General features: G+C 41.2%; 1 protein-coding gene across 1 annotated transcript; it reads left to right on the forward strand.

Annotated features, from left to right (window-relative positions):
- The first annotated feature begins 4,745 nt into the window (after positions 1-4,745).
- On the forward strand, positions 4,746-25,921 carry Laptm4a (lysosomal protein transmembrane 4 alpha). The gene is made up of 7 exons (XM_013013729.1): positions 4,746-5,007; positions 16,191-16,311; positions 20,660-20,736; positions 20,821-20,943; positions 23,665-23,760; positions 24,234-24,332; positions 25,332-25,921. Exons 1-7 carry the CDS (start codon positions 4,897-4,899, stop codon positions 25,404-25,406), a joined length of 702 nt encoding a protein of 233 aa, XP_012869183.1. The 5' UTR covers positions 4,746-4,896; the 3' UTR covers positions 25,407-25,921.
- The last annotated feature ends 1,337 nt before the right edge of the window (positions 25,922-27,258 follow it).

Here is a 27,258-nt window from a genome sequence, read left to right on the forward strand (position 1 = left end):
CCTTGGCTGCCTTGGAACCTTGATCCTCAGCTCTCAGCCTCCTGAGTAGACAGGGTTACAAGCATGAGCCACTGGTGCTCATTTCCCATTTTTGTAACAAATTATGGTATGATCAGCAAAAGGTCACTGCCAGCCTTCCTTCCTTCCTCAAATCCCTTCCAGAGCAGAAAGAAATGTTTGTTGTTTAGAAAGAAGTTGCCCAGTCTTTTGTGTTCTGCTGTAGAAAACCAAATGACTAGGCAATATGCCAGCTGCTTTACGTAGTCGTATTTGGTTACTAGAATTTAGAGGAATCGGACTTCCTATGTTTTACCTCACCCAACTAGTAACCAGTTATCACTTTTGTATTTAAAAATTTACTACAAATGTTTATTTGTTAGGTACTAGAGTTTGAATTCAAGACCTCATGTTTGCTAGGCAGATGCTCTATCATTTCAGTCCTTTTGGTTTATTTTGCAAATAGGGTCCCATACTTTTGCTTAGGTTATCCTGGACCATGATCCTCTTATTTATGCTTCCAGTGTAGAAGGATGACAGGTACATGCTACCACAATCAGCTCTTATTGATTGAGAAAGGAACTGAACATTTTTGTTAGGCTGGCTTTGAACCAGGCTCTTCCTGACCTTAGCCTCCTGAGTAGCTAGGATTATAGGCATGAGCCACCATGCTTGGCTTCTGGAAATATTTGTGCAAATGCACATAAATTTTAAATTTGTACTTTCCACATTGTTTTTACAACATGACATGCACACATTGTCTCTTTGTAATAATATTTGATGGATTTTGTGTTTCTACATATATAGAAAGCGCTTTCTTCATTTCATTTATGATGCTGTGGCATAATTTAGTAAAGTAATCTCTATTGATGGACATTTGGATTGTCTCCAAACATTTGCAATTATAATTAATATTGCAATGGATGACAATATTCATACATCATCTCACCCAGATGCAAGTACATATGTAGTAGAAATTCCTGGAAGTTGGATTGCTGAATGCATTTGAGATTGGTTGTGTTCTGTCAAATTCCCAGCAACATGTTAGGTGGGTTCTTTTACTATAGCCTTGTCAAGAGTTTGTTTTATCAAACTTTTGAGGTTTTGTCAAGCTGTGAAATTAAGTAATTTCAATTTAATACTTTTGGTAGCTTCTCATCTTGATACAATTAAAATTGACAAAATTTGTAGGAATGTATGAAGATTTCCTAAAGCCTCCCCTTTTCTCCTCTCTTCCCCCTTTCCTTCCTGTCTTTCTTTCTGCCAGGAACTTGGGTGCTGTCCTTGAGTTTTTTTTTTGATTTTTGCTCAAGACTAGTGCTCTACCACTTGAGTCACAGCTCCACTTCCAGCTTTCTGGCAGTTAGAGATGAGTCTCATGGTCGTTACTGGGCTGGCAAGCTTTGAACCATGATCTGTCTTCTGAGCAGTTAGTATTACAGGCATGAGCCATTGATGCCCAGCTTCTTTTGGGTTTTAATTAGCATTTTCCTAATTGAGGCTGTTGCTCTGAGTTGAGCTGAAGAGATGACTGATGACACAGCCGATAAAACAAGGCAAAGTTCAAGCAAGTGGGACAATCATTCAAATACTGTGTGGCTTCAGTCACTGTGTAGGAAGCAGAAGGAAGGCTGGCCAACTTCAGATGGCTCTGTCACCCAAGAAACCAAACACCAACAGATATAGAGGCTGGGAAGCTACTTCAGGATGGCAGCCTGAACGGGAAGCTGTGTTGCAGGCTTTCCTTTATGTAAGAGTGGAGGTGTGTAGTACAGTGTTGGGCAACCTGCCCTTGGGAACTCTCAAAACGAACCAGGCAGGTATTAGTGATTTATATATGTAATCCTAGCTACTTAGGAGGCTGAAATCTGAGCATGAGTCCGAAGCCAGCCCAGGCAGAAAAGTCTGTGAGACTACTTTCAATTAACCACCAAAAAGCTGGAAGTAGAGGTTTGGTTCAAGTGGTTTAGTGCCAGTCTTGAGCGAAAAAGCTGAGGGAAAGCATGTAGGCCCTGAGTTCAAGCCCTAGTACTAGCTCAAAAAGTTGCCATTTTGAAATAAATATGAGTTGAATATTAGAAAAACACACACATACACACAGAAGCAAAAACAGAGGAAAGACTGGCGGATTGATGGATGGATGACCAAATGGAATAATGATCGGACAGAAGGATGTCAGTCTGTTTGTGGATTTGACATTCTATGTATCAAACCAGCAACTCCCTCTAGGTAGTACTCTATATGTTTCTTTCACTTTATAATCTTGCTTCTTTTAGAAAACTAAAAGCAGTTTTCCCTTAGTACCTACTCTTCTCAACTTTTCCTTGAAGAGTTTTTTTTTTCACTAGATGGTCCTAGGAATCTCACACTATTGTTTATTGTCTCCTTTTTTATTCTAAACTAATCAAATTAATCAAAGAACGCATAGTTTTCATAAACAGAACTAGAAGACTAATAATAAAATCCAATGATTGCTAGTTTTCCTCATTCATCTACACCTCTTCTCTGGACCATCTCCCTACTTCCTTTATCTCTGGTGCCACTTTTGATATCTATGGCCCCTTAGCCTTCACATCTCTGTGTGCAACACACTTGGCAGTGTGCCTTTAAAGCTCCCATCACACCAAGATGTAAGAACCTGGTATTCGGGGCTGGGAAGGTGGCTCAGTGGTAGAGAGCTTGTCTTGCATGCTGGAGCCCCTGGGTTCGATTCCTCAGCACCACATAAGCAAAAAGAAAAAAGCTGGAAGTGGCGCTGTGGCTCAAGTGGTAGAGCACTAGCCTTGAGCTGAAGAGCTGAGGGACAGCGCCCAGGCCCAGAGTTCAGGCCCCACGACCGGACCCAAAAAAAAAAAAAAAAGAACCTGGTATTCCAGTCCTTTCATCTGTGCTTAGCCACATACCCTTGTTTCTATCAAAAGAACAAATCTCCTGAAGAGTTAAAGTAGTACTTGAAAAGAGCGCTCAGGCTTGTCTCTTTACAGTTCAGCTGCAAGCCCTATGAAAACTTCATGGAAGAGTTGGTGCCAGCTTGCTAATACGAAGCACAAAGGTTACCCCAGGTGACATGAAATTGACAATCAGACATGTGTGATCATTCTAGAGCATCCTTCCAGCCTCAAATAAGTTCATCAGCTGACCACAAGATTCAACGGAGCTTATGCAAACCTGAAGAGAGAAAAAAAGTTTGTCTGAAGGTGCTAAGTTTTGTGGTATTTTATTACCCAACAAAAGCTGACCAGTAGCAACGCTTTCAGTTTTTTTTTTCTTTCCCAGTATAGGCCCATTTCCTTATTCTTAAACAACACACAGGCTCTATTTTCATTAGTTTTTTTTTTTTTTTTGGTCAGTGGGAGAGAGACTAACTCAGGATCAGCCAGCCTTCTTGCTCAAGGCTGTCACTCTACCACTTGAACCATGCATTCAACCTAGCTTTTTTCTGGTTAATTGGAGATGGAGAGCAATGTCTAATTTTTCTGCCCAGGGCTGGCTTCCAACTGAGATCTTCCAAATCTCAGCCTCTTGAGTAGCTGGCACTGGGCTCATGAACCAACCTTTGTGTTATCTATCTTATACTGTCTTCTGGTCTTCCTTTTCTCCACCCTCCCAAATATACATGTCAGTGTTCAAAATATGCATGTTCCATGTCCTGTGAGATACATCACTATTTAGTATTTGCTTGAAAACACCTATTATTATCCTCAAATGTATATTATAGCATACTTGACTACATTTTTTCCAAGTTAGTCACACGTTTCATACAAAAGGCGCATAAGTCAAAGATTTCAATTTAATCATTAATTAATGCAAGGCTCCATCCCCGAAGATGCCAAAGCTGGAATATAAAGCATTCACCTACAGTGTTGTAGCAGGAATGTAAAAAGAATGTACAAATTGCATCCAGAGCTTTCTGGAGGGGTAAGATTGAATACGAAGTCCAGTGAACAAGCCTTACAGAGATGGATAGAACACCCCAAAGAAAGGTGGAGAGCTCTCAAGGCTATACAGAAGGGTGTGTAAGGCTGGCTGGTTTTAATGACACAGGTTTTCACACGTTCTTCAAAACTCCCTAGTCTGGGTAAAAACACAAAAAACAAAAAACCTACCCTTTATCTTGCTTCCGATTTCTTTAATCCTTTCTCCTTTGGCAGAGCTGAACAGGATTTTTTCCCCCTTTCTTTTCCCCTCCCTCCTTCCCCCCTCCCCCCCAACAGACTTCAGAGAGAGAGGCGGGTGGACCAAAAAGTAAGCCCTAATCCTCCAGGGAGCCTGGATTTGCTCCGGAGCGGGGCGGACAGCTCGTGGCCACGCCCCTCTCAGTAGACCACGCCCCGTCCTGCAGGCACCACAATCAGCCCAACAATGGATCTACGCCTGAAGGTCACGTGAGCAATGCGGTCTTACAACGTGGCAAGGACTAAGCCCAGAAAGCTCTCCTCGCTCGCTCTCTGCTAGCCACTCCCTCTCGTTTCTCCTTTCTCCTATTAAATGCCTCTTGCCTGTCTCATCTCGGGGATGAAGAACACCCAGGTTCTCCCCAACTTGAACTACCCAAAGTCTACCAGCCGACGCTTACCCTCTGGAGCCGAACAACACTGAGGCGAATTGCACTTTTGATTGGACGAGAGGATCTGTCAATCTCTCATTTTCTTCCAATCAAGACCTGGATTCATCCGGCTTCCCTCTCCCTATTGGTTTACGAGGAGCGGTAGAAGGCAGGAGAGCCGATAAATCGAGGTCCCGCGAGAATTCACTGCGCAGGCGCGAAGGAGCTGGCGGGGCCCTGGCCGAGGGCGGTTTTGAAGACGCGTCGTTTGGCCTTGGAGAGGGCGACCGAGCTGTCTGGGATCAACCTCTGGGCAGAAAGCTTTTGTTAGGGGGACTGGCTAAGAAGAAGTCATGGTGTCCATGACTTTCAAGCGGAGCCGCAGCGACCGGTTCTACAGCACCCGGTGCTGCGGTTGTTGCCATGTCCGCACCGGGACCATCATCCTGGGAACTTGGTACATGGTAAGTGGGGGGGGGCCGCACGGGAGAGCTGGTAGGCCTTGGCGCCCGGCCACGCCAGTGCGCACGCGCGAGACCTCGAGGCGCTGGGTTTGTGGGGCGGGGGGAGCCAGTGCGCATGTGTGGGAGATGGGGGGCGTCCATCCTAGTAAGGGTTGGGTGGGTTGGGGTGGGGCTGGGAGCGGCGGGGACGTGGAAGTTGAGGCTCTTCTTTTAGCTTTTAGTTTGTCCATGTTTTAGCCCCGAACGAAGCCTGGGAGTTTGTTAAGAGAAGTTGTCGGGGAGTCGCGGGGTGGGGTTGGATCGAGGGAGGTAGTTCTGCCTGGAAAACCGGAGAAGAAAGAGCGAGTGTGGAGAGACGCGGCGTTCGGGGCGGAGGGGTGCCGGGTTTGGGGGGAGTTCCGGGAGTTCCGCAGTTTGGGCTCTTTGTGCCCTGCGATGCGAACGGCGCCCCTCGCCCCCTCCCACCCAGCGCTCCCTAATGGGACAGCCGAGAGCGGGCCGGCGTTGTCTGGCCTGGGGGGGGGGGAGCCGAAGACTCCAGCTGTAGTCGTGTGTGTGTGTGTGGGGAGCCGAAGACTCCAGCTGTAGTCGTGTGTGTGTGTGTCTGGCCTGGGGGGGAAGCCGAAGACTCCAGCTGTAGTCGTGTGTGTGTGTGTGTGAAGCCGAAGACTCCAGCTGTAGTCTCGTGTGTGTGTGTGTGTGTGTGTGTGTGTGTGTGTGTGTGTGTGTGTGTCCAGGAGGATTCTGCCTTGAGTGCTGAGGGGTTCCAGAACTACAGCCTCTGATGATTCGAGAACAAAGATAAAAGATTGCCTTGGCGGGGCCTTCTGCCAGGATCCCCGGGGCCACCCCTGCCCCCGTCCCCGTTTCCCTGACCGGATTTGTAAGAGACGTTCAGGGAGAGTCTACTCTGTTCCCGCCACATAAGCTGGAGATTCTGGGGTTTCCAGATCCGCGCGATTCTATGAGAACCTTGAGGATGGCTGCCGATCATGGTTCAGTACTTCACCCATTTGTGATTTCTTACTACAATCCCTAGGATCCCTTCACATGGAAACTGTTTTACGTGTGCCTTCTAAAAATGTTGTTCTGTTAGACGGTTTTAGATTATTGCGACTTCTCTGAAACTTTGACCAAGTTTGGCTAATGGCGGTGATGTGGCCGGTGTGGGATGAGGAAGGAAGCTTAACTGATAGCTGTGGAGGTCCTGGCAGTTCTGTGAACAGCAGATGAAGGGGGAGATTTATCCCAGGCTCCCCCCCCCGCCCCGCCCCCCCCCCCGCATTTTGACTTTCTTTGTACTTCTACTTCCCCATCCAGGATCTTCAACTCGTTAGTAACTATTTGGACAAAAACAGATGAAAATCTTCAGTCAGGCAGTGTGTCAGGACCATCAGATCTCCACATTATTCCTGAACACCCTTGTTTTTACAGCCTTGCTTTGTTAATGTACATTAGGAAAGAAAAGCCACAAAACTTGAACGTGCAGTTTTATTAGTTTGTACTGAGGTTATTGTCATGTTTCCATACGTTTGTGCTTAGAAAGTCATGCTATTACTGTATAACTATCACTTTTCCCTTAAGCTCTCCCTTGCTCTGTGTTTTAACTGATTTGTAATACTGGATGTAGAATAAATGACATTCAATTGCTTTCTTTTTATTTCCTTTCCATTTAGCTATAGGATTGAGTCTTTAATTTCTTTTGTTTGTCCTTAGCTCTGCCTTCCATTCCCCTCAATGATTAGTTCGTATCTTTAGGATCCTCACGCCTTATTCAACTCCAGCTTCCTTCTACAAAATGACCTTCCCTTCTCTAGCTGAGAAAACAAGAGTCTGCCAGCCTGGGACTCTTGCCTGTAAACTTAATTTTCCTGTTTCTTCTCAGATCTTTCCCTCCACTCACAAAGGGTTTCTAATTTCTCAAGAAGAAAATAGCCACCATCCCAACTTCAGCTATTCAAATGCAGTTGGCTCAACTTCTTTCCAGTCTTTGCCAGGCAGATTTTTTTTTTAAATGCTGTCTGCTTTAATAAGAGGATAAAGAGGGACTTATAAACAGGAAACCCAAAGTGCAGTGAGAAAAATTTGAGTAAGGGCGTTTTTTCCCTTAAAAAAACAAGGAGTGAGGAATTTTAAGTCTGTTCCCTAAAGAAGCTGTTGTTGTGAAAAACGTTTCTCTTCCTTACCTTAACTTCACAATTTAAAAGATGCCATAGTTGTTTTTACCTGGCAAGACTTTGAGTTTGTATAACATTGTAAATAGCTTAAATCAATCGACTTAAATCAATTAAGCTGTTTACTGACCATTTTCAATGTAAAAGGCTATGGTAGTCATATAAAAGGGATAAATCACAAAGACTGGGTGTACTGTTTATCATTGTATTCCTGTTAACTTGCTACATGGTAGACCTAGATATGGGTGGCATTGGCCCTTAAGATATTTTGTAGCATTACAAAGTATTTGGAGCACAGACAAGAAAATGCAACTTACCCTTACAAATTAAGGACTGGGAAAGCAACTGTTTTTATTTATTGCAGCATTGCTGGTGACTAAAAACTGTAAGCTTCAGTACATACAATGGAAAGATAATTTTTGCTAGATGCAGAGACGTGAGATGTAAGAGCCCAAAATATAGTACCTCTAAATAAAGACTTGATGGAGGTGAGGTAGAATGTCACTTCCCTCCTGATTAACTGTGTCATGGTTCCCTCCCTAACTTCCTTGTCCTGGTTTGCTGTTCCTTCATTCTGAGTGAGTCAGTACTTACTGTCTGTGGGGGAATATGTATGGCACTTCCAGCTTGTGTTGACCAGGAAACTTTAGGTGCTGTTTAGAACTTGGAAATTCAACCCTCCCTCTTCTGGGCTCAGACACTATCTGATATAGTGTCTCTGCTTTCTAATACCTCTTTTCTTGGTCTTGTCTTAAGGCAGTTGTAACACTGTATACTGATGAGTATTTGGTATTGAATAGTCCTTGCAGGAAGAGCATAGAGAAGCCAGTACCAATTCTGTGTGCCAGAGTTACCAGCCCTGAAGTTAGCATTTGTCATTTTAGATTTGAAAGAAACCTGCCTAGCTTAATACCTGGTTAAGTAATATGAAATTCCAAAATGAATGCATTTAAATTCTTGCATTCCTAAAATTGTTTTCTGTCATTATTAAGGAATTTGAAGCTGGATTATTTTAACCAAGTTTCTTATGAGATGTAGGCTCAAATGTTTATTGAATGACTAAGGGTAGGATTAAAAGGCTACTGCCAGAGGTATTTTTCTGTATAACTAATGGTGTGACTCAGGAATACATGAGAAACATTTGTAATAATTGTAGGTCTTGGAAAGATGTCATATATAACTAATTTTTAATGCATGTCTCCCCTTTCAGGAGTCAAATGTCAGGTTGTTGAGAGAGAAGTGAAGACATGTCCTCAAGCAGTATGCCCCTCCAGCCAGTTAGTATCTTTCTTCAAACACTTCACTGCCTTTGTGTATGCTATTTCTTCTCCAAGTGCTCTTCTCCCCCAATTCAGTTTTTTAAAACTTTAATTATTAAGGAGCTTAATTAGTGTATCTTTTATTTTTCTCTCCATGTGAGATGTTCTCCAGGATTAGGGGAGTAGCTCCAGTGGTAGAGTACTTGCCTTAGCATGCATGAGTCCCTGGGTTCAATCCCAACCACCACAAACTAAAAAAGTGCCCCTGGAAGGTGGTGGGTGATGTCTTAACTCTCTAAAATGTGTGTAGGAGTTAACTTACTGATTAGATCATTTGAGATAATTTTTAGATATTAGAGGGATGCATTGTCCCCTCAGATTACTAGGGACAGCTTGGTTGTAACTATATATAGTAGTAAACAACAAAAATTCTCTGTGTACATTTAATTCTTCTAAAGGTAATCAGTTTGGTCTTTTTTTTTTTTTTTTTTTGGTCCGGTCATGGGACCTGAACTCTGGGCCTGGGCGCTGTCCCTCAGCTCTTCAGCTCAAGGCTAGCACTCTACCACCTGAGCCACAGCGCCACTTCCGGCTTTTTTTCTTTTTGCTTATGTGGTGCTGAGGAATCGAACCCAGGGCCTCTGGCATGCAAGGCAAGCGCTCTACCACTGAGCCACCTTCCCAGCCCCATCAGTTTGCTCTTTATAACAGTAGTTCTTTGCTTAGAACCCTGTGGGAGTTTTCAGCCTATGAAATCCTTAATTGTGAGGCCTTGAAAACAAACACTCCTTTTTTTTTTGTTTTGTTTTTGGGTCCGGTCGTGGGGCCTGAACTCTGGGCCTGGGCGCTGTCCCTCAGCTCTTCAGCTCAAGGCCAGCGCTCTACCACTTGAGCCACAGCGCCACTTCCGGCTTTTTTCTTTTTGTTTATGTGGTGCTGAGGAATCGAACCCAGGGCCTCTGGAATGCAAGGCAAGCGCTCTACCACTGAGCCACCTTCCCAGCCCCCAAACACTCCTTTAATTGAAGTCTTAGCAGATAACTGGGTTGAGACGAAATAATGCTGTGGGAAAAATTTTTAAGTCCCCCATTCTCCACGATAAGCCACAAATCTAGTCTCAACAAAAACTGTAATTGTAGCAAGTAACTTTTCTCTCCACATGCAGCCAAACAAGAAATCAGTATTAGGAGAAAGTTTTAGGAAAGCTTGTAAGCAGATGGATATTAAACAATCTTCTCTTAATACAAGGACTGATGAGGCCAAGAAGACTTCAAAAATGAACTTAAAAATTTCTTGAAACAAATGAAAATCTGCAGAACACTACAAGAGTGGTACCAAGAGGAAAGCTCACAACAGTAAATGTCTACAGAGTAGAAAGCTGCCAGGCGCTTGCTGGCTCATGCCTGTAATCCTAGCTACCAAGGAGACTGAGATCTGAGGATTACAGTTCAAAGCCAGCCCAGGCAGGAAAGCCCACAAGAGTGTTATCTCCAATTAACCACCAGAAAACTGGAAGTGGTGCTGTGGTTCAGGTGGTAGAGTGCCTGCTTTGAGCTGAAGAGTTGAGGGACAGCACCCAGGCCCAAGAGTCAAGCCCCAAAACTGCCCCCCCAGCAAAAAAAGTAGAAAGCTCTCAAATAATAATACATCTCAGGGACCTAGGAAAACAAGAAAATACTAAACCATTAGCAGGGAAGAAACAGATCAGAGCAGAAATAAAAAAGGGACAAGCTGGATGCTGGTGGCTCACACCTGTAATCCTAGCTGCTCAGGAGGCTGAGATCTGAGGATTGCAGTTCAAAGCCAGCCTGGGCAGGAAAGTCCATGAAACTCATTTCCAGTTAACCACCAGAAAACTGGAAGTGGTGCTGTGGCTCAAAGGGGTGGAGTGCTAGCCTTGAGCCAAAAAGCCTAGGGACAGAGCCCAGGCCCCAGTGTTCAAGCCCCCAACTGGCCAAAAAAAGAAAAGTTGGGGTGGGGGTCAAAAATTTCAAGAGATTAGCAGAATGAAGTATCAGTATTTTCAAAACATAAAATTGGCAAAGTCCTAGCTTGACAAAGAAGAAAGACTCACAGTGAACGCAAAAGAGGATACTTTTAAGAAAGACACAAAGAAGCAATGCCTATGTACCTCTATATTTCTATAAGATTATATATATATACACACACACACACACACACACACACACACACACACACACATTGAAATTAACTCCAAGGTATAGAAACGAGAACTCTCTTTAATATTTATCTTTTGAAGATTCTCTTTTTAATGTATGGTGGGTTCACATGTAATCTTTGGGAGGGTGGGAGAGGAAGGTACAGAACTCAAGGGAAAAAGGGGATGACAGTGCAGTATTGGAGCTCACTGGACACTGGTGAAAGTGAACTCTACAACTCATGGGTGGAAATAGGAGGGAGGGACTGGGAGAGAGTAAAGGAACAGAGGACACGTACAAAAGGAACTGTACTCAACACCTGATTTATGTAGTTGTAATCCCTCTGTTCATAACGTTTATAATAATAATTAAGTAAATAGTGAAAAAGATGCAAATCATAAAGAAGGAAACAGTACAATTCATGCCACGGAAACATAAGGAATTGTAAGAAACTATTACAAACAAATGTATGTTGATCAATTTGAAAATGTAATAGAAATGCGTAAATCTTGAATACATAAAACCTATTAATGGTGAATCATGAAGATAGAGAAAACCCGAACAAACCAATAAGTAACTAAATTAAATGCATAATAGTTTCTCAACAAAGCCTGCGTGAATTCTCCAAAACATTTAAAGAACAGCTAATATCAAGTCTTTTCAAATTACTTCAACAAGTTGAAGTGGAGATCAGTATCACCTTGATTCTTGTCTGGTGACAGACAAATTATTGGCCGATATCCCTGGTGAATGTAGATGCAAAATTCTAGGCACTGGTGGCTCATGTCTGTAATCCTAACTAGTCAGGAGGCTGAGATCTGCATGGTTTGAAGCCAGCCTGGGCAAGAAAATCCGGACACTGTAGTTGCAATTAAGCACCAAAAAATCTGGAAGTAGAGCTGTGGCTCAAATGATAGAGTTCTAGCTTTTAGCAACAAAGCTCGGGGACAGTGCCAGGCCTTGAGTTCAAGTCCCAGGATCAGCACCAAAAGGAGAAAACACTAGCAAACTGAATTCAACAGTACATTCAAAACAGATAATTCATCATGATCAAATAGGATTCATCCTACAGATGAAACATGCAAATGAATATCACCAGAATTAGGAACAAAACCTGTATGACCACCTTAGTAGATGCAGAAAAAAACATGAATTTTAATCTCCTTTCACATAAAAATTGCTTAATAAATTACATGTTTGGAGAAAAATACCCAACACAGTAACAGCTATCTATGCCAAACCCACAGCTAATAGTATACATACTGGATAACTTTTCCTTTAAGATCAGGAACCCAGTGTGGTTTTCACACTTCTATTCCATGAGTACTGGAATGCTACAGAGCATTGGAGCAAGATGAATAGATGAAGAGCCCTCCCAGACCAGAAAGGAAGTCAAGAGATCCTTATTTGCAGATGACACAGTCAAATACATAAAAAGCCCTAAAGACTTCCAGGGAAACTCTTAGAATGAATAAATTGAGTAGAAGACTTCAGGATATGAAACTAAGTTAACAGAAGTTACTAGCATTTTTATTATATATTGCTAACTGAAAAGTAAATACCTGGAAAAGAAAATAGGAAAGCAACACCATTTATAATTACTGTAAAATAAAATCTGGGAGTAAATCTAATCAGGAACCTCTACAGTGAAAACTGAACCATTAATTAATGAAAGAAATTGAAAAAAACAAGTAAATGGAAATTTGTTTTTACTCATAAAAGTCTTAGAATTAAAATGTTAAGATGGCTGTGCTACTTAAAGTGATGTAGCAATGTAATTTCTGTTATACCAGTGTCATCCTTCACTGAAATAGGGGGAAAAATCCTGAAATTTGAATGGAGCAAGACTACAACCAGCCAAAGTAATCTTAAGCAAAAGAAGAAAAACAACACTCAGCTTTGAAATATACTACAAAAGTATAGCAACCAAAAAGGCATAGTACTGATATAAAAATAGACGCATAATACCGGGGTCATGACTGTAATCCTAGCTACTCAGGAGTCAGATCTGAGGATCACAGTTCCAAGATAGCCCAGGCAGAAAAGTTCATGAAACACTTATCTCCAATAAACTATCCAAACAAGTTGTGGTTCAAGTAGTAGACCTTAAGCAAAAGAAACTTAGAGGTAGTTCCCAAGCCCTGAGCTCAAGCCCGAGGACTGGTACAAAAAAAAGAAAAAGGTAAAAAGGTACATAGACCAATGGGACAGCATAGAGAACCTAGAAATATACCCATACACAGCCAAATGATTTTTAACAGAAGTGCCCCTGAGTACAGTTTTGGGCAAGCATACTCTATTCAGCAAATGGTGGTAGGAAAAGTAGATAATTGCATGTAGAAAAATGACACTAAGTCTCTTTTCTGTCAACATATAAAAGAACCAACTTAAAATAGATTAAAGATATATGTAAAACCAGAAACAACAAGACTACTAGATGACAATACAGGAAAAAGCATTCTGGCATTGGTTTGTGCAAGGATTTTTGTGGGCAATAATATAGACATGGGCAACAAAAGAAAAAGACAAATGGTTATTTCAAACTAAGACGCTTCAACAGAGTGAAATCAAGCACAGAATGGGAGAATATACTTGCAAACTATGTGACTTAGGATTAATGTTTAGAATATATGAGGAACTCAGTACAAAAACACATACAAAAATGTGAAATCAAAAAGTGAAATATCACTCCAGTTAGAATGGCTATATATATATATATAATATGTGTAATATATATAATATGTATATTATACACACACACACACACACACACACATATGACCAAAAAAACCCAGACATGCTTGTGAGGATGTCGATTTTTTTTATACTTATAAAAATCAGAACACACAATAAAGTGTTGCTAATAGTTGTGGATGAATTTGTATCTGTGTTTGTTCTATGTTTGCTGAGAATGTTTTTATATTTAAAGCTCCTACAGTTTGGCATCATTTTCTTCATTTAGTAATTTGGTTTGTATGCTTGAATATTTTTCTGCGGGTAGAATGCCTGTCTAGTAAGTGTGAGGCCCAGTTGAAACTGTACAGGACCACCAAAAAAAAGTCTGTATTGTGCAAAAAAAAAAAAGCCTTTTAACGGTGACACTTTTGGTTTATAAAGTTTAGCAAAGGAGTTTGCTGAATTGATTTCAAGCTGATATCCATTGGACAGACACTGTCATTTAACCTAAAGATGGAACTTGGCCTGCTTGCTTATAGAACATTTGTGAAATGTCATTCAGGGTGGACATGGGAAAGAATTATATAATAGGGTTTATTGGAAATACTGCTGATACTGTTCTTGTAACTGTTCAGCGTATCTAATGTGCAGGAGGAGGGAGATTTTGTGGACTTTAGTAAGGCAATGCTAAACTCTAGTCCTAGGTGAAGTTGGTTTGTTTGTTTTTTCTTTCCCATTCTGGAGCTTGCACTCAGGGCCTGGGCACTGTCCCTGAGCTTCTTTTGCTCAGGGCTACCACTTGAGCTCACCCTACCACTTGAGCTACAGCACCACTTCCAGCTTTCTGTTTATATGGTTGGAGTTCTTTTTTTTTTGTCATGGGAGCTGAACTCTGGCCTTGACTATGTCCCTCAGCTCAACAGCTCAAGGCTAGTGCTCTACCACTTGAGCCACAGCCCCACTTCCAGCTTTTTCTGCTTATGTGGTGCTGAGGAATCGAACCCAGGGCCTCATGCATGCAAGGCTAAGCACTCTACCAATAAGCCAACTTCCTAGCCCTTTCTGCTTATATGGTACTGAGGAATCGAACCTAGGGCTTCATGCATGCTAGGCAAGCACTCTACCACTAAGCCATATTTCTAGCCTCTAGGTGGGATTCCTGTTTTGAATCATTAATCATTAAGAAAACTGTTTCTCAGCATGTAAAAATGATGGTGCCTCCTGGGATGCCACAGGGTTTCACTAACTATTGTTGGCATAATTAATCTTAAGATGGGATTTACAGGAAGATTCACCAAATGGATTTCAACAAAATGTTTAAAGTAGATAAAATAATAGATTTTGCTAAAAATGGGGAGGAGGCAACTTTGTCTTCTTCAGCTCTTTAGGAGATAATACTAATTATTAGGTTATAGATGATAATACTAAATTATTACATGCTGATCACATTTTTACTTGCAGAAAGCTGAGTGAATCAACCTATAGAATATCAGAATCCAGATCTAGACACATTTTTTTTTTTTTTTGTGGGTCGGGTCGTGGGGCCTGAACTCTGGGCCTGGGCGCTGTCCCTCAGCTCTTCAGCTCTTCAAGGCCAGCGCTCTACCACTTGAGCCACGGTGTCACTTCCAGCTTTTTTCTGTTTGCTTATGTGGTGCTGAGGAATCGAACCCAGGGCCTCATGCATGCAAGGCAAGCGCTCTACCACTGAGCCACCTTCCCAGCCCACATTTTTTTTTTTTAGCTCTATACTTGAGACACACCTAGAACCCTCAGATCTGGAAAATCTTGATGGGCAAGAAGATGAAATTTGATCACAAATGCATTGAGGGCTATGCTTGGGGCCTCTCAATCAAATTGTGTTCTGGTTACAGATGGTAGTTTAGCACCTTTTTTAGTATTTAAAAAGACTGCTGCTGGGTGCTGCTGACTCATACCTGTAATCCTAGCTACTCAGGAGGCTGAGATCCGCGAATTCCAGCTTGAAGCCAGCCCAGGCAGACTTAACTCTGGTTAACTAGCAAAAAGCCCGAAGTGAAGGTGTGGCTCAAGTGATAGGGGACCACCTTGAACAAAAAAGCCAAACAAGAATAGCTAGGCTCTCAGTCCATACCAGTACTTGTGTGTGTACATACACATTTTTTAGGAAATTAATGTTCATTTAACACTCAAAAGAATGTACATCAGTACATTAAAAATATGTCAATACAGTTTAAATTGTGTTAATTGAAATTTGCATTCTAGAATGGGTAAACTCAAATCCCTGTTGTTTTGGACTATGCTGATCTTAGTTCATCTTGTATCTATCGTTTTGGAGCTTATGTAAGGGGGAATGCAATAGGGAAATGGTGAGTCAGCTGGAAAACATTGCACAGATAGAAGAGTGAGTTAAGGATCTGAGTTGTTTATTCTAGACAAGACAGTATTTAGAAGCTGCCTTAAGGTATTAGAGAAGCACTTAAGGAGCACATTTAAGACCAGTAGTGAAAGTTAAGTGACCTAGTCAAAAGTTTCTTTTAAGCTTTTAAGTCTAGCTTTGGCGGGGGAGGTGGAGATGATGTGTCAGGCTTCAGGATAAATGTATTAGCTATATGAAACACAGATTCTGAGATTGTGTATGTGAGTAAATATATGCCTCTGAACATCAGAGCTTCACTTCAGGCTTTTTGTTGGTTAACTGGAGATGAGAGTCTCGTGGTTTTTTCTGCCTGGGCTAGCTTTGGTCCATGATTCCCAGATCTCAGTCTCTAGAATAGCTAGCCACTGGTGATTCTTCTATGCCCTTTTAAACTAATCTCAGATTGTCCTTATTACTTTTTAAGTAAAACACTTTAAATATGGGACCATCTAGAGGTTTTCTGAAGGCTGTTTCCTGATTGTAATCAATAAAATGTAATTGATGTTACTCTTCACAGGTGGTAAACCTGTTGATGGCAATTTTGCTGACTGTGGAGGTGACTCATCCCAACTCCATGCCAGCTGTCAACATTCAGTATGAAGTCATCGGTAATTACTATTCATCTGAGCGAATGGCTGGTAAGTTTTAAGTTGGAAAAAAAATCCCCACTGGTTTTACCAATATAATTTAGAAATATACTTAGTTGGCAAAGTATTGATATGCTGACATTATACTTCAAAAGGTTAAATAAGTAAATTGAATAATAAGATTAACATTAGATTATTTAAACTACTTGTTGAAACAGGAAAGTATATGAGTGATTTTTTTCAAAGGCATACAATTAAAATTACAGTAGGCCATTTCTAGCCACAGGATTTAATAGACTACTAGATTCTTGTGGAATGTATAATTATGTGCCTTGACTTGAGAGCACAGTAAGGGGGAGATAAAATGATTGTAATATAAGACTTTGAGGGCTAGCTGGCAAGTTTATTTAGGATGGGAGATTTCCCCATGGAGTCAAGTAGAAAATACAGAATGTTTATGTATTTGATGAGATCTCTCATTCAGGGTCAAATTCTGTATATAGTTCTGTTTGTATGGAGAGATGACACTGGGATAGAAAGTAGCAGTAATTACATGCAGTAATTTTTAATTGCTATTTACCTTTCTTTAAAATACAGGCACAAAAAATACTAGTGACTGTTACAGAATTCAAGTTATGGAATATAATAAACAGGAAATTAGACCTCAGACATTACCATGCAGACAAGTTCTGCACATTTAATTTTTTAGTTTCACATCAGAAAAATGTTCCTTGTTCTCTCTCTCTCTCTCTCTGTATATGTAGGATTTTAAGTCTCAGGATTTTGGACTTTATTAGCATGCTTCTATTTATTTATTATTTATTTATTTACCTACCTACTTATTTAATTGTCAGTCATGGGGCTGGGGTTTGGGCACTGCCCCTGAATTCTTTTGCCCAAAGCTAACACTCTACAGCTTTGAGCCACAGAGCCACTTTGGTTTTCTGGTGGTTAATTGGAGATAAGAGTCTCATGGACTTTTCTGCCTGGGCTGGCTTGAATTGGGATCCTCAGATCTCAGCTTCCTGAGTAGCTAGGTTTACAGGAGTGAGCCACCAGTACCTGGCTTTTCATTAGTTTTTATTATGAACTTTATTATTTGTGACCCATTCATGGTTTGTGTCTTTTTATTTGGTTGTCGATCTAATAATTTATGATCTGCAGGGCTAACTTCATTTTTCAGGCACGGAGATGAATTTTTAGCTTATCATATGTCACCACATGTTCAACATGAAACAACTAATATAGTTCCCACGATTGGGATGTTTTCTTTTTTAATACTTCGAGAATTTGAACTTGGGACCTTGTCTAGGCCAGCACTGGGCTTCAGTGTTCCTGTTTTCACTTCCTGCATAGCTGAGATGATAGGCATGTAATACCATGCCTGACTTTTCAGCCTCCTGAGTGCTGCAATTGTAAGCATGTGCTATCATGCCGGGCAACTTGTGTGTGTATGCATGCACATGCCCTGGTCCTTGGTCCTGAGCTTTTGTGCTCAAGGTTAGTGAATGCTCTACCACTTTGAACTACAGTGTCATTTCCAGCAATTTGGTAGTTAATTAGAGATAAGAATTTCATGGACTTTATTGCCTAGGCTAGCTTCGAATGACAATCCTTGGATTGCAGCCTCCTGAGGTAGGTAGGCTTATAGGATTGAGCCACAACTGGGCTCGAGCTACTTTTTGGTTGCACATTTTTAACTGTACACTGTACAATTTTAATTAATTGGTTAATGCCAGAAAGTCTTAGTCATGTGTGGTTTTCCTAAAACTGAGATGTAGAGAAGAGTGAATTAATTATTTAGTGGTACTGGGGTTTGAGCTCAAGGCTATAATGAGGCTATACATACATACACACATACCCCCACACACTTTTATACTTACTCCCCACTAGTCCCACTTAAGGTCTCATTTCTGGTTTGTCTTTCTTGCTCAACAGCTGGGACTCTACCATTTGAGTAATACCTTTAGCATGGCATTTTGCTGGTTAATTGGAGATAGAGTATTCTAGGCATATAGTTTCTCACTTCTCTAGTTACCAACTCCCCACCCTTTTTTCGTTGTTCTAATAAAAGATCTTGAATTTCATTTATTTAAAACTCAGATAGGGCTGGAAATATGGCTCAGTGGTAGAGTGCTTGCCTAGCATGCATGAAGCCCTGGGTTTAATTCCTCTGAAACACAGAAAAAGCAGAACATGGTGCTGTGGCTCAAGTGCTAGCCTTGTGCAAAAAGCTCAGGGACAGTGCCCAGGCCCTGAGTTCAAGCCCCAGAACTGGCAAAAAAAAAAAAAAAAACAACCCAAACAAACCAAAACAAAATAAAAACCTCACATACTAAAATAAGCATATCATTCCCCATAATTGAATCTTTTGTGTGATGTGCATTTGTGTCCACACACTCAATGCAGGTCTTGTGCTTAAGTTTAGGGCAAGCCCTGCCTTTTTGCTCAAGGTTAGTGCTTTCCCAGTTGAGTCGCAGTTCCACTTTTGGCTTTTTTTGGTATTTAATTGGAGATGAGAGTCTCATGGACTTTATTTTCCAGGCTGACCTTAAACTACATTCTCAGCTCTCAGCCTCCTGAGTAGCTATTGGCACTTGGCCCATAATCAAATCTTAAAAGCTGATTTTTTTTTTGTCAGTCCTGGGGCATGAACTCTGGGCTTGCGGCTGTCCCTCAGCTCTTCAGCTTAAGGCTAGCACTCTATCACTTGAGCCACATCACCACTTCCTGCTTTTTCTGTTTGTTTATGTGGTACTGATGAATCGAACCAGTATCTCATGCATGGAAGGCAAGCACTCTACCACTGAGCCACCTTCCCAGCCCAAAAGCTGATTCTTTTAAATTAGAAATTTGGCTTTCCAGTTTGGTGGTACCTATTCTATTTAATTTTATATTGTTTTTATATTATATATATACACATATATATATACATATATCCTTTGTATATATGTATGTATGTATACGGATATATGTATATATATGTATGTATATATGAATTCTTGTCCGTGATGTTTTGTATCCTGTAGCAGGGGAGTACTTTAAAATTTGTAACATTTGGGGCTGGGAAGGTAACTCAGTGGTAGAGTGCTTGCCTTGTATGCATAAGGCCCTGGGTTTGATTCCTCAGCACCACATAAACAGAAAAAGCCAGAAGTGGGGCTGTGGCCCAAGTGGTAGAGTGCTAGCCTTGAGTTGAAGAGCTGAGGGACAGTGCCCAGGTCCAGAGTTCAGGCCCCACGACTGGCCAAAAAAAAAAAATCATAACATGTAGGTAGCCTGCATGCTGTAGGAAAAATAGAGAGCTATTACAGAGTTTAATGCTAACTACTACTCAGTGGTGAGCTATACATATATTATCCATTGGTGTGAATATATATCAGGTCACGGAGTCACAGAGCTAACTATTGTGCCAAGAAACTCAGTAAGTCAAGTGTGGTTTAGTAATGTTGGAGATTATTTGAATGTTTTGGAAAAAAAAAATTAGTAAGCATGGGTTAGTGCAGAGTTGGAACAACCAAGGAGGAGTTGAGAAACAAGGAAGAGCATAGACCTGTGAGTAGAAAACAGACCAAATAGAAGGAAGCGGTGAGGTTAAATGTTGGGGAGACTGGGATGGGGAAGAGGTAATTAATGGAGAACTTTGCATTTCAGGTTGTATCTTATTGAGGTTTTCTGTGTTTAATTTTTCTTCTAGTTAAATGCTTCCCATCTTTCAATGTCAACTTTGTAGGTTGTTGGAGGTTTTTTGTTGCTATTTTTTGATTGTCCAATTGAAATATTTTTTTCCTTCTGCTGAAGCACTTGCCATGTTGTATTGTAATTACCTATTTAGCCATCTTCATTTTCTTGGACTTAGAGAAGGGCACATTTGCTTTACCTAGCAAAATATATGGTTCATGTGCCATCCACAACAAATGTCAGTGAATTAATACCAAAGTTTTAACAAATAGAAGCTTTCTATGAATTTTTCAAGATTTATTTTGTTATTTATTTGTTTATTTTTGTCAGCTTGGTGTTTGGACTCAGGGCCTCGGTGCTGTCCCTAAGTTTTTTCACTCAAGGCTAGTGTTCTACCACTTTGAGCCACTATGCCACTTCGGTTTTCTGGTGGTTAATTGGAGATAAGAGTCTCGTGGACTTTCCTGCTTGGGTTGGCTTCATATGTGATCCTCATATCTCAGCCTCCTGAGTAGCTAGGATTACAGACATGAGCCACCTGCATTCAGCAAGATTTATTTTATAATGCTGAGATGGATTCTATTTCCTTCTGGCCAATTTTGAAATTTACCTTAAATGTTGTAAGCTATCTTTAAAACATTGTTTTGTCATGAAGAGTTTTGATTTTTGTTGTTGTTGTTATATGAGTAGCTTAATTTGATTTTTGTTTCTTTCTTAGATAATGCCTGTGTTCTTTTTGCCGTCTCAGTTCTTATGTTTATAATCAGTTCAATGCTGGTATATGGAGCAATTTCTGTAAGTATGTCTTATTTTTACCTTTTAAAGTTTGTTGTGCGGTAGTGATATCATACGTAATAACTGTGTTATTTTCTTCTACAGTATCAAGTGGGGTGGCTCATTCCATTCTTTTGTTATCGGCTCTTTGACTTTGTTCTCAGTTGCCTGGTTGCCATCAGTTCTCTGACTTACTTACCAAGAATCAAAGAATACCTGGATCAGCTTGTAAGTGTGTGCACTAATTAAGCTTACTTTTTTTAAGGGTGGGGGTGTTGGTGGGTAGGATTGAACTCAGGACCTGGGCACTCTCCCTGAGCTCTTTAACTCAAGGCTAGTGCTCTGTCACTTTGTTCCACAGCTCTACTTCCTGTTTTCTGGTGTTTATAGAAGATAAGCGTTCCGTGCGTTTTCCTGCCCTGGCTGGCTTTGAGCTGCAGTCCTCAGGTCTCAGCCTGAGTAGCTAAGATTACAGGCTTGAGCCACCAGCACCCAACTTCAGCTTAATTTTAAATAAAATAATTTTTATTGAAGTCCTGGGTAAACCTTAGGTACTATTTCTTAGCTACCCCATTTGCTTTTTAAAGTATTTTAAAGTAGCTACTAACCCTTTTAAAATGAAAATAGAATATCTTCTTACCATACCATGTGGACATTCCGGTATTAAAACTTGTTAAAAATGGACAGCAAAGAAATGTAACTCTACTTTTGATTTTCACTTTACTAACAATAGACTCACTTGCCTTTATTTGGCCCTCATGAAATGATGGGTGTGCTGTTACCTAATAATAATCTGTAGCAAATGTCCAAGAGTCCATTCAGCTCTGTACTAGTCACCATCTGTGCGTGTTGTGGATACAAGGTAAAGATAACTTCCTTCTTCTCCGGGAGCAAGCCATGTATCTGAGGACTCAATACATGATGTCTGCAAAAACCAGAGGGGAGCTGTCTTAGCCACAGTGAAAGGATACTGGGCTCAGGTGGTCAAGTGGGGCTTTGTGGATGAGTTTTGGAGGGAAGTATGGCATTGAGATAGATGAATGCTGGAAAAGAGGGTATTTTTGTTTTTAAAGTCAACTGTTAATTTTATTAGAAAAATGCTACGTGGTAAGAAGGGAAGTAAAACATAGAATGAGCATATTACTTTGCTTGGGTTGTCATAAAGTCCTACACAGAGGTCACAAATAACCAGAATTCACTTCCTCTCAGTTGTGGAAGCTGGAGGTCCAGGCTCAAAACTGGCAAACTGGCTTCTCTTTGCCTTTCAGATGATCTTCTCTTTGTGTGCACATGGCTATGTCCTAACACCTCTCTATCGGTCCCTCTCACTCATTAACTTACACTAGTTATTCAGGAGGAGGGGGGAGGATTTCACCGTTGCATCTCCAGCCACTCTCACCCGAAATAGGGTACTCTTCAGTTTGTTTCCAAAATGCTTTTAGAACTTTTTCTCTCCACTTGCAGGTGTGCTGTCCAGTCCATTTTTGCACATCACCAAATGTATCTTTCATTCATCCAGAATTTTCGTTGCTTCTTATGTGCAGGACACTCAGCTAGATTTTAGGGAAACTTCATTGGAGCTTACTGTCTAGTGAAAAAGTAAGAAAATTAACCATTAAGTTACTATACTAGGCAGCTCTGTGAGTGAATGTCACTTGGATATGAGGCCTGAGCTGGGAAGTGAGATTTAACATTTCGTTGGGGCTTTAAGAAGAATCAGGCAAGAAAGTGCTGAAGAAAAGGCTCTAGAGAAATGTGAGTCCTAGAGGCGAGGCAGAGGAGGAATGGGCAGGGGTGGGGGAAAGTCGGAGCTGAGGGCAGGCTCTGGTGCCTGGCAGCCAGAGGGTGAGGATGTGAAGAAGTGGCGAAGGTGTGAGATGGGCTGAGGCTGGCCTGGGAGGGGTTCTGGTAGTGGGGGCCTGGGTTTGTTGCCTGTCATCTGTGGTCACAAGCTATGTAAACGTTGTCATCTCCGGCTATAGCATCCCTAGTTGTGCCTTCCCACCTTCTGAAAAAAGTCCTCAGCATAGAAATTCTCGTGTGGCTTGTACTCAGTATATGAAAATGTTATTACTGGAGTCTTTGTGTTGACATTTCCACTGAACACAGACACATGCTTTAAACAGAAGAACTTTGTAGAAGCATTGGCTCAAGTGGTAGAGCACCATCAGCAACCAAGCCAAAAAAGCTGGAGAATGAGTTCAAAGCCTAGTAATCATTCCATTCCCCTCACCCCCCCCAAAAAAAAACATGCTTTATAGAAAAGAGTATCAAAGTGAAGTTGCTTTTATAGGAATAGCCCTGTCTTCTTGTCCCCTGTGAGACTAGAATGTGCTTCTGCAGCCAGCAGTAAGTCCTGATGTGTTGCCCAGAGTCAGAACGGAATAAGGGTTTAAATGAATGCAGTCAGTCCTTCTTAGTGTCTTCAGCGAAGCATATAATCTTGCTTGGGTTTTTAACCAGTAAAATCCTGCATTTTTGCCCATGTGATGGAGAGTTGAGACAACAGTAACTTTTTAGAAAAAAAAAATTTTATGTGGGACTCCATTGCACATGGAAATTAGGTAGCTCTCAGCACCTTCTTATTTACTGATCAGGAACAAATCTGTAATCCCACATGGGAGACTGTGTTCTGTCAACCTCCAAAAGATACGAAATAGTGAAAAAATAAAGAGAAAACTAGCTCGATTTGGACTTTATTGGAGTATTCTAGATATTTAAACAAGTATATTTTAAGTGTTTATGGGCTTCAGATAATGTAGCTTAAAAGTACAGAGTTAAATCCTGTTATGAACAGCTTAGGAATTTTTATGAATTTTTTATTTCCCTTGTGTTATTCTCCTCAAATAGTTGTACAAAGCACTTCAGACTTCCAGAGTCTTGTATTTGTATTCTTGAAATGCTGTCTATGTTTTCACAAAGTGTAACAGCTTTTATTTTTAACAACAGCCTGATTTTCCCTACAAAGACGACCTCCTGGCATTGGACTCCAGCTGCCTTCTGTTCATTGTTCTGGCATTCTTTGTGGTGTTTATCATTTTTAAGGTAAGTTGTGTACTAAACTTTAGAGGCACTGGTAAAACAATACTTAGTCATGGCCTTCCCCACTCCTCGGCACAGTGGATGGAGTATCAGTTGGAGGTGGGGGTCAGTGGAAGTGTTACTTCCAGGGGTCTATTGTTTCCAGGGAGTAGGAAGTGTCAAGATCTTTCCTAAGTATAAAGAACTTGCTTATGATTTCAAAAATAGTTCATGATTTGTGTTGCAAATCTGCTACCATTCCCTACATTCAGAACCCCAGAATTTCCTCTGTGGCATACTAGTAGACAGACTGATTGAAGCATCAACTTTTCTTCTTTGGAAAACTTGACATTTAAATGAGAGCCAGTAGGGAAAGGTTCTGACCTTTGTTAGGTCCCAAGTATCAGGTCCTTTCTCCACAGAAAATATGTGGGGAAGTGTTGGAAATCTGTCTGCATCTTAGAGCAGGTGGTTGAAGTTTGTCTTTACCATTTCAGGCTTATCTGATCAACTGTGTTTGGAATTGCTATAAATATATCAACAACAGAAATGTGCCGGAGATTGCTGTATATCCTGCCTTTGAAGCACCTCCACAGGTTAACCACCGTTTACTACATGGAAATGTTGCTGGCCATTGTTGATCTAAAAGAAGAATGTGGTTTGATCTTCTGTTCTGGGCCATAACTATGGTTTGGGGCCTGAGTAGCTTCAGTCACCAGCATTCGGTATTTTACGATGGGAATCTTGGGTACTCAGGGCTAGACAGTCTCTGTACTAGTGCACCCAACTTGGCTGTTAGATGTCTTCATTCATGCTCCCCACAAGTGCTGGGTGCTGTGTTGGAGTGTGTGGGGAATAAGATAGGAAATAATTGTGTTAGGCTCATATAGCTTCTAGGATTCTAAAGATGGCAGGGTAGCATTGACTGAAACTGGTATTGCTTTCAAATAACATCTGTATTCACCAAAGGGTGAGCTGATTCATCTTGGAGAAGAGGACTCTGAGTCGGTTAGAGGTAGAAAGGCCTACCTCTCCTGTCTCCTCAAGTTTTGAGCACATAGAATATATGTGGTTTATGTAGGGTCACCTTGTCACACTTGGAATTTCCTAGGTTAGAATGCACTACCTTACAAAAGTATGTCCATTAACCTAGAAGCTATAACTGTTCATGTCCTCTGACTACAACTGGCTTATGATTAAACTCGGGGTCTAGTCACCTCTTTGTGGCTTCTTATGTAGCGATTCCGTTGAGTGCCTTAACACACATGCTTACACATGCACTCCCTCCCGTACCGGCATTCGACTGCTGTGGTGTGATTGACACTCACTGGAATGAGGGATTGGGAAGAGTAGGTACTGCATGTTGAGAAATTCTAGCAACCAGGTTAGTTTAAAGGGAGAATTCTGCCTGCTTTCCAGCCATCTCTAGCAACCTTAGGTCAGACATCTCACATGCAATGTTCTAGAGTATTTAAACATCCTTCAGCTCTTCCCTGTAGGCTTGTATTCTCCTGCCTGCATTTCTAAAGCAGAATTAGTCTAGAAAGGATTTTAAAAGAGAATGAAGTCTGATGGAACTATTTTTCTCTTTCTAGTATGTTTTGCCAACCTATGAAATGGCTGTGAAGATGCCTGAGAAAGAACCACCGCCTCCTTACTTACCTGCCTGAGGATGTTCTGCCTTTATCAATAAACCCTATACCAGCTTCTTGTCTTGTTTATTTTACAGAATGCTGCAATACATGTTTGATATGAAATACATTGTCTTTTTGTTTCAGCATTTTATTTTCAAACACTAAGGAGCTTTTGGACATTTATTAAAAGTCTTTGTTTTTTGTTAAATCTATTACATTTTAATACTTTCTGAAGACAATCTAGGTTAAGCAGGAGCAAAGTGCCATTGTACGCCTTTAATGGGGGGGGGGAGGCATTCTACACATAGATTCTTTTTATAAATTTCGCACTTTCTTTATAGAATGGTTTGTGTTTTGGTTATTTTCCACCCTGGGTAATTCCAGGAGTGAGTTCAGTGTTCAGGATGAGTGAGTTGGGTATAAGATCTGAAGTTACAGCTATAGAAGTAGGAAAAATAACACTTTGACCTAGGAGATAGTGGTTGCATGTTTTTAATTTGTATGTTTCCATTTTTGTGATAAGATGCTTTAATAAATCTCTTAAATATTTACTGTTGTCATTATTTTTTAACTCTTACCCCCCCTCTTTTTTTTTTGTAGATAAAGCCTTAGAATTGCCATAACAGTATGTAGTTGAACATCTCTGAAGGCAGAGATACGTTATGAGAAGTGGCACCCTCCTGTGAGCCTCCAGGTGCACTTACATAAACCTGGAGGGTCCAGGTCAGTCACGAGGCTGTCAGCAGAAACTTAAAGTGTTTATTGTAAAATACGCACATATGACAGATGGCACAGTTAGTTTTCCACCAGATCTCCACCCTGAACTGTACAAGGTGTCATGAGGTAGTAGCAGTTTTTTAGTTCCATTAGAACTTTTTTTGTTGTTGATCATGAACTCCAGGGCCTAGACACTGTCTGAGCTCCTTTGCTCAAGTCTAGCATGCTATCACTTTGAGACACATTGCCACTTCTGATTTTCTTGGTTTAATTGGAAATGAGTCTCACAGACTTTCTTACCCAGGCTGGCTTTGAACTGCAATTCTCAGATCTCAGCCTCCTGAGTACTTAAGATTACAGGTGTGAGCCACCAGAGCCCAGCTAGAACCCTTTTTTTCTTCTTCTTCTTCTTTTTTGAAACAAGGTCTCGTGATCCTCTGCCTTGGGACTCCCAAATGCTGGAATTGCAGGTGGGCACAACACTCCCCAGCTTCCACTAGAATGGAATTGCTGTTCTTCGCTCAACCATCAGGTGGTACATAACATTCTAGTTAACTGAGGATTCATTTGAGACTGCAGTGCTAGACTTGATTTTGGAAGCATTTCTTTCTTTTTTTTCGGGGGGGGGGGTGTTCCGGTCATGGGCCTGAACTCTGGACCTGGGCGCTGTCCTTCAGCTCTTCAGCTCAAGGCTAGCGCTCTACAACTTGAACCACAGCACCGCTTCTGGCTTTTTTTTTTTTTTCTGCTTATGTGGTGCCGAGGAATCGAACCCAGGGCCTCATACATGCAAGGCAAGCGCTTTACCACTGAGCCACCTTCCCAGCCCTGGAAGCATTTCTGTAGCTAACTATTCTGTAGCTATTACTTAAGGTGAAGATAGTTGAATTATAAGCCAGAAATTTCTCATTGATGGCTTTATAGAACATTTCATGATTAGTATAGCAAGCTGTGCTTTTATGTTTTGATTGCTTAGGTAATAAGTTCCTGAAGAACAAATTGTAATACACCACTGGTCATAATAGGAAGCAGATAGACCTGTCTGATGAATCGTGGATAAGTGCAAGAGCTGACAAGCAGCATGAGGAGTATAGTTTGCTTGAGCCAGGTCTCTAGCTTTGCTTTTTGCTGGTTATTTTGGAAATAGTCTCCTGGACTTTTCTGCCCAGGC

This window comes from Dipodomys ordii, unplaced genomic scaffold, assembly GCF_000151885.1.
Source record: "Dipodomys ordii isolate 6190 unplaced genomic scaffold, Dord_2.0 Scaffold20, whole genome shotgun sequence".
NCBI classification, from domain to species: domain Eukaryota; kingdom Metazoa; phylum Chordata; class Mammalia; order Rodentia; family Heteromyidae; genus Dipodomys; species Dipodomys ordii.